The sequence below is a fragment of the Cervus elaphus genome, chromosome 8 (assembly GCF_910594005.1).
Source record: "Cervus elaphus chromosome 8, mCerEla1.1, whole genome shotgun sequence".
Classification (NCBI taxonomy): domain Eukaryota; kingdom Metazoa; phylum Chordata; class Mammalia; order Artiodactyla; family Cervidae; genus Cervus; species Cervus elaphus.
The window spans coordinates 9,693,771-9,701,967 of record NC_057822.1 but is presented as its reverse complement, the minus strand read 5'-3'; the positions used below and the strand labels follow the sequence as shown (position 1 = coordinate 9,701,967).

At 50.2% G+C, this 8,197-nt stretch overlaps 1 protein-coding gene across 1 annotated transcript; it reads left to right on the top strand.

The window, feature by feature from the left end:
• Nucleotides 1-4,469: 4,469 nt before the first annotated feature.
• On the top strand, nt 4,470-6,579 carry NR0B2 (nuclear receptor subfamily 0 group B member 2). The gene is made up of 2 exons (XM_043909382.1): nt 4,470-5,034; nt 6,000-6,579. The coding sequence occupies exons 1-2, from the start codon at nt 4,494-4,496 to the stop codon at nt 6,239-6,241; spliced, it is 783 nt and encodes a 260-aa protein (XP_043765317.1). The 5' UTR covers nt 4,470-4,493; the 3' UTR covers nt 6,242-6,579.
• Nucleotides 6,580-8,197: the final 1,618 nt, after the last annotated feature.

Genomic DNA, 8,197 nt, shown 5'->3' with positions numbered 1-8,197 from the left:
TACCCACTCCATATTCTTGGGCTTCCCTTGTGGCTCAGTTGGTAAAGAATCCGTCTGCAATGTGGGAGACCTGGGTTCAGTCCCTGGCTTGGCAAGATCTCCTGGAGAAGGGAAAGGCTACCCACTCCAGTATTCTGGCCTGGAGAATGTCTATGGGGTCGCAAAAAGTCAGACAGGACTGAGTGACTTTCACTTTTGCATGTTTTTCAGTATGTATAAGTAAATATAAATATAACTGTGTGTGTGTGGATGGACGCATGCACAGTCAAATATTCCCTAGCTCTAGGAGGGCCTGAGAGCAGTGGCACCCTCATAGCAATTAGCAGATCTTGGTTTCTAAATTATTAATTGTTTTATTTAATTAATTTATTTGGCTGTGCTGGGTCTTAGTTGTGGCACTCGGGATCTTTGATCTTCATTGCAGATGTGGGATCCTAGGGCTATGGCATGTGGGATCTAGTTCCCTGAACAGGGATCGAACACAGGCCCCCTGCATAGAGAGCGCAGCATCCTAGCCGCTGAACCCCCAGGGAAGTCTGCAGATCTTGGTTTCCAAATATGATTCTGGCACCCAGATCATGGTTTTTAAATACTATTCCCAAATAAAAGGGTAAATCAGAGCTTCTTTAGTACTGGTTGACTCCAGGGGCTAGAAAAGTGATATCTTCATATACCAGAAAACAAAAGATGTTTATAGAGTGATGGCGGTTGGTGGTGGTTTAGCTGTTAAGTTGTGTCCGACTCTTGCAACCCCATGGACTGTAGCCTGCCAGCTGCCGCTGTCCATGGGATTCTTCAGGCAAGAGTACTAGAGTGGATTGCCATTTCCTTCTCCAGGGGATCTTCCCGATCCAGGGATCGAACTCAGGTCTCCTGCGTTGCAGGCAAATTCTTTACCAACTGAGCTAGAAGGGAAGTCCCAGGCATGTCAAAAGGACATCGATCCCAGCTGGACAGGACACCCATTGACAAGTCTGTGACAATCTGAACATCAAAGTAAATAATGAAAGTAACAGATTACAAGCCATTGAATAAAATAGGAGACCATGAATTCATACTTAAATATACACAAACATACATATTCAATGTATGAGGAGGAATGTTTACATAACTTCAAAGTACTTCCCCAAGAAATACTGATTCATTACAAAGAGGAAAAGAGTAACTGGTATATGGCAAAGTCTAGCAGAAATCCCCTTAATCAAGTAATCAAAGTGAACCCTGGGACAAATGGAAATAGGTCCTCCCTGATACATCAGGGTGTATCAAGAACACAGCATCACTTCCAGGGACAGTCCTGGTAGGATACACAACCTGAGTCTAATCACAAAAAAGCCACAGACAACCCCAATTGAAAACCATGCTACAAAATAACAACTCTTCAAAAGTGTCAAGACTGTGAAAGGGGAAGACAGACTGAGGATAAGTTTTCCTGACCAACAGAGGCTGAAGTGGGGCTTCCTCGGTGGCTCAGCGGTAAAGAATCCACCTGCAATGCAGGAGATGCAGTTTCGATCCCTGGGTCAGAAAGATCCCCTGGAGAAGGAAATGGCAACCCACTCCAGTATTCTTGCCTGGAAATCTCATGGACAGAGGAGGCTGGCAGGCTACAGTCCGTGGGGTCGCAAAGAATCAGACACAACTGAGCAACTAAACAACAAGAGGCTGAAGTGGCATGGTGAAGAATTGCAATGTGCAATTCTGGACTGAGCCCTTTTACTACCATGATTTCACTAGAGCATTTGATGAAACTTAAAAGGTAAAAACTAGAGATTAGGTATTACTTTCCTGATGTTATTCAATGAAATTAGGTGTTAATTTCCTGGCTTTATTCAATGTCTGTTTCCTTATGTTGATTGTTATGTAGTATAGGAACATGTCCTTGTTTGTAGGAATTGTACACTAAAGTAATTGAGGGTGCTGGGGCTCACGTTGGCAACTTACTTTCAAATTATTCAAAGTAAGAAAAGTTCCCTGTACTATACTTGCAACCTTTTTGTGTCAGGCAGGATCTTAATTCCTTGGCAGGGATCAAACTCACGCCCCCTGCAGTGGAAGCAGAGTCTTAACCATTGGACCACCAGGGATGTCCCAACAATTTTTCTGTGTTTGCATTGGCTTCAAAATAAATATCACTAACATGTGAAGAGACGAGTAAAGAGTGTGCACGTAAAATATATTGGCAATTATTGGCAGGCACTTCCTCAGTAAAAGTACTTTGGTGTTCTCCTGGGTTTGTGACGTTTGTGTTTTTGGTCAGCTTATTTTAGTTTATAATTTGTACTAACTTGTTTTTTCATTCATTAAATGTTCACTTTCACAACTGATTTTTCTACTCTTAAAGAAGGCCCTACAAAATTGTATGAGTTTCAGTCCCCATAAAACCAATATCCACAAGTGGCTTAAGGTAAGGAAGTGGAGGCACAGAAGCATGAAGTGATGCACCCAGGTCACTCAGCTAAGTGATGAAGCAACGTTTAGACCCAGCCCGTCTAACTCTAGACTCTCCTTCCAGGGGATGCTATGAAGACGTAGGAAGATTAAAGGGCATTAAATAAACTTTATAAATGCAAGAATTAAAATTATTATGCGATTTCCCTAAAGGCCCACTTTCACAAATTTTACACAATTGTATGACCATGTGAACACATTGCTAGGGCTTCGCCCAGCATCTTAGAGTGGCTTTTTTTATATGTATGTGTGGCCATAAAATTGACGTCCTTAGTTTCACATTAAACCTAAGTCTGGTGATCAATCTAATTATAATTTATCAAAATCTACTTGTGCCTTTTTTTTTCTTTTCTTTTTTTAAGTCGCTCAGTCGTGTCCGACTCTTGCGACTCCATGGACTGTAGCCTCAGACCAGGCTCCTCAGTCCATGGGATTTTCCAGGCAAGAGTACTGGAGTAGGTTGCCATTTCCTTCTCCAGGGGATCTTTCCGACCCAGGTATCGAACCTGGGTCTCCCGCATTGTAGGCAGACGCTTCACCGTACTTGTGCCTTTTAAAAAAAGATTATTATGAGATTTTAATTGCATGAAAGATGCGTGCCTGTCTGTGGGGCCTGTTTGCCTCAGTTCCTTAGTCAGGGGAAGTGGGGAGCAAAGTCCTCCTCCAGTATGCCAGAAACTGCTTGGAATTTGACACCTAGGGCCTCACTTTGTCCTCATAGCAGCCCTGCAAGCAGGTACTGTCCTGAGTGAAGCTTCTGAGGCCCACAGAGATTTGGGGTTCGGCCCACAGTCACACAACTGGGAAGAGGGAGAGCCGGGAGAGGATGTCCGGGGTGGCGATGGTTGCCCAACAGTGTGTCAGCAGAAGGCTTGCCAGGCTGGGCTTGCCAAGGTCCACAGAGCTGACACAGCCAAGGACCTTACCACCAGCACTCACCACCCAGGCCCCAGCATCCACAACAGCTGCCTGGGGACAGAGAAGCCATGCAGCCGGTGGCAGAGCAGTGTTTCTGCCCAGATCATAAGCGGGCAACACCTGCAAGAGTGAGGTGGGGGCCCGGGTCGTCACCAGCTCTGGCTACACACCTGGGCCAATGGGTCCAGGGGAACAATCAAGGATTTTGGAGTCAGACAGATCTGGGCTCTGTCTCTTTTTAGTGGCGTGAACTTGCGCAAGTCACTTTACTTCTTTGAGTCTCAAAAAGTAAGTATCTTGCCTCAGAAGGAAGCTCTGAATATTACAGTGGAAAGTGCCTGGTGCATAGTAGGTGCTCAATAAACAGTAGTATTTCATTATCATTCTGCCAGGGCTTCTCAGCAGACAAGGGCCCTTCAAGAGCTCCAGGAATCCAGGCTGGGGAGAAAGAGTTCTTAAGGACCTTATTTTTCCTCTCTGCCACCCAGAACTGGAGTCAGAGGAAGGGGTCCTCCTTCTAGACTGCAGAGCCAGGCAAAGTCCTCCCAGCCCCCCAGGATCCTGGCTCCCTTCCCTGCAGCCTGTTCTTTACTGACAACAGGAGCAGGGTCTCAAGGTTAGGCAAACAAGCAAGTGATAAGGCGCTTCCAGGTTGGGCCTTGCGTTCAAGGCTCGTCCGGCTCTGAGGCTGGCTCCCCTGCTGAGCGTGAGTCCTGCAGGCACCAATAGGGACACCTGCCATGGCCACCTGCTGATTGTGCACCTGAGGCCTTGGTGCCCTGGTACAGCCTGGGTTAATGACCCTGTTTATCCATTTGAATCATCTGATAAAGGGCAGCGGGGCCAGCGGGCAGACGGCCCTGTGCCCTGCACCCGCTGCTTCATTGACTGAAGTGATATCAGGGCCACGTGGAGCTCTCAAGGCTCCCTCCCCCACCACTTCCCCCTGGGTCCTGCCAGGGTCAGCGTGAGTTTCTTTTTTTTTTTTTCAATGAACATGACTTCTGGAGTCAAGGTTGTTGGGCGGTTCCCCCCTCCCTCCCCCATTTGGGGATATAAATAGCACTCACAGCACCAAGCAGAAGGTGGGAGAGCCAGGAAGAAGGCGGAGCAGATCCTCCACCATGAGCTCCAGCCAGCCAGGGCCCTGCCCGTGCCAGGGTGCTGCAGGCCGCCCGACCATTCTGTATACACTTCTGAGCCCCAGCATCAGGGACCGGCCCTCCGCCGCCCCAGCCCGCGGCCGCTGCCTGTGCAAGCAGCACCGGCCTGTCCAGCTATGTACGCCCCATCGCACCTGCCGGGAGGCCTTGGATGTTCTGGCCAAGACGCTGGCCTTCCTCAGGAATCTGCCGTCTTTCTGCCAGCTGCCCCCCCAGGATCGGCGGCAGCTGCTGCGGGGCTGCTGGGGGCCCCTCTTCCTGCTGGGGTTGGCCCAAGACACTGTGACCTTCCAGGTGGCCGAGGTCCCAATGCCTAGCATACTCAAGAAGATCCTGCTGGAGAAGCCCAGCAGCGGGGCAGGCAGCAGCCAGCAGCCTGACCGGCCCCAGCCCTCGCTAGCTGAGGTGCAGTGGCTGCAATGCTGCCTGGAGTCCTTCTGGAGTCTGGAGCTGGGCCCCAAGGAATATGCCTACCTGAAAGGGACCGTCCTCTTCAACCCTGGTGAGATCCCAGACACTCCTGGACAGGGGCCAAGGCTGGAGGGGGGCAGGGCCCAGTCAGGGAAAGACACATTCTAAGGACTTAACAACTGAAATCCCTTTGGGTCCTGATTATCTCCAAATAGCCATTTTGCAAAGCAAGCTCAGAGAGGCTCAGTGACTTGCGAAAAGTCACAGAGCCAGGTAGGGGAAGAGAAAGAATGGGGACTCAGGTCTATTGATGTCAGAATCTAGTCCTTGCTGCTCTGCTAAGAAATTTCCCTGACCTTTACGACAGGAGAAGGGGAGGGGAGGGTGGGCAGACCTAGCTATGCCTCAGTCGCACCTTCACGAGCAGACTGCATGGAGAAGTTCTGAAGATAAAACTGCGGTTTCAGAAAGACCACATAGAGAAGAGGAATGAAAATGGGGGTCGGGTGGGGTGAGAAGGAGGCGTCTTCGTAAACTTCAGCCAGGACAACAAATAGAGGAAGCGTTCTTTGTAATCTAAAAGGCACCTAGATGAGAATTCCTCATCAAAATGCCCCCATGGAATGCATGATCAGAGTAATTCATTATAATAATAGCAAACACTCGCATTACAGTTACTGTGTGTTAGGTCCAGTTCTAAAGGTTTTACATACACTAGCTCACTTAAACCTCATAACAAGCCTAGTAATAGGTACTATTATTTATCCCAATTTTACCAATGAGGAACCCGAGGCACAGAGATTGAGTAAATTTGCCCAAGGGCACACAGCTAATAAAGTGACAGTGTGGGATTCAAAACCAGGCCACCCAGGGTCTTACCCATGGCTCTATCCTATCCATGAAGGATGGATAAATGAAGTGAAAAATAAATAAATGAAGGAGGTAGTGATGGGGCCTCAAAGGCACCAAGCTGGTGGCCTCGGGTCTTGGGCCAGTCTCACCCCATGGTATTGGGGTAAGCCACTCACCAGCCATCTTTGCCTTCTCTGCCCGCAGACGTGCCAGGTCTCCACGCCTCCTCCCACATCGGGCACCTGCAGCAGGAGGCGCACCAGGCGCTGTGGGAGGTCCTGGAGCCCTGGTGCCCTGCAGGCCAAAGCCGCCTGGCACGTGTCCTCCTCACGGCCTCCACCCTCAAGTCCATTCCACCCAGCCTGCTTGGAGATCTCTTCCTTCGCCCTGTCATTGGAGACGTTGACATCGCGGACCTCCTTGAAGATATGCTTTTGCTGAGCTGACCTGCTCCAGCCCAAGCAGGGACTGGGTGGAAGGCTGGCAGCACTGATTCGGCCTGGCTGTCCCCTGGGTGACCCAGTGCTCCCAGAGGTTTCCCTGGAGCAGCTGGCCCCAGCACAGCCACTTGGGCCCTCACTCAGCCACACCCCACCTTGACCCTCCTCAGTTCGGACACAGTGCTCCAGCTGACTGGCCCTTGGTGGTTTCAGAGCCTCTGGGCCAAGACTCCTGTCCCCTCCTGGGGCAGGGTAGAAGTTTCTGCTGCTCGTTGGGCCAGGAGTTCTACTGACTTTGTACAGAACTGACTTAAGTTATTGGTTTTTGTAATAAAAGGTGTGACACCCTTGGAACGTGACAGTGTAATTTGTACATGTCAAGGGACTGGTTTATCTCCAGAGTTCCCCTGCCCCTGTCAGAGGGAGTCCAAGAGGAAGGAACTACAAGTGACACAGAAGCCAGGACTCAGGAAACTGGAGTTTTGATTTTTCAGGGTGGGATGGTGATTTCATTTCTGGCGGTGAGATTTATTTCACATGGATCTGATCCAGGAGTTAGTATCAGTTCATGGACCACCCCCCCCCCCACATCCTTGCCTTTATATCAAGGGGTAGGAGTATCCCTCCCTATTCCTCAAATCCCCTGCTGATCCCTCCTTCTGCTCCTGCCCCGGCCTCCCTCTCACCTCAGTGAGAATCACCAATAAGGAAAATGAAGAATCTCATTTCCAAATTGAAACAGTTTATAGGAGTCTCTGCCATTTGGGATCATTCACTTCCCCTATGGCATCACCGACTCAATGGACATGAGTTTGAGTAAACTCCAGGAGGTGGTGATGGACAGGGAGGCCTGGCGTGCTGCAGTCCATGGGGTCACAAAGAGTTGGACACGACTGAGCAACTGAACTGAACTGAACTTCCCCTATTCTTTCAGCAGACAGAAGGGAGTGGTCCCCTGTTCTCTTAACGGGAGGGGGCAAGGGCAGTTAGGGCTGACCTGGGGGCTGCTTGGAAGCCAAGGCAGACTGAGGTTTAGCTGCCAAACCAGTTGTTAAAGTCTGAAACACACTTCCATGACAGCCGGTTCACAGCCACTGCCTGGAGGCCCCAGGAATCCCCTCCACTGCCCCTCGGTGCTCCCTTCTCCTGGTACCCATCCTCCTGTCCAGCACCTAGAGAGGCAACGCTTGGCACAGCCATGGCTTCCAGGGCTGCTCCATTCAGAGCATGGCTTGTGTCTACTCTGATTGGTCAATGTCTGTGCCTCACTGTTCGTTAAATATTTTGAACATCACCCAGGTCAGGGTCAATGACCTGCAAGATAGGCAGGAGGGGATGATAACAACACACATGCCTATAGGACCCCCCTTTCTGGCCTCCTTCTTTCTCCAGCAATGAGGCCTGTCCTGACCAGGCCCCACCCCCCTTACCACCACAGTCTGGATTCTTCTCACGGGGGGCCAAGTTAATGATTACTCCACAAGAGGTCATTCACTCAGGGACAACGGTCTAGGAGTCATCACTCAGACCTCTCCCTAAGGCCCCAGGGAAAGAGACCACAATGGAATAGGCCATGGACCCATTATGGGCCCCCTATGCTGCCCCTTACCCAATCACCCATTCACCACTCAGACACCGGAATGAGGTCGAAACTCACAGCTCAGACCCCACAGTGAAGAGACACGCGAAACTCAGGCCCACACACTAAGTTGAACAACTCAGACATTGCCTACATTGACCCAAGAAACAGATCTTCCATCAGCACACACACATCACAGAAATGCACAGCCCAGATACACACAGTGACATACAGCAAACATGTTCAGGGAAAGGACACACGCTCCCAAGCCAGGTGTTCACACCTGCGCCGACTCTGCAGATGAACGGGGTACACCAGGGCATGCTCACCGTCTTCTGCGTGTCACAGTAAAAAGATCAGTGGCCCCCAGCATAGGGAGGCCT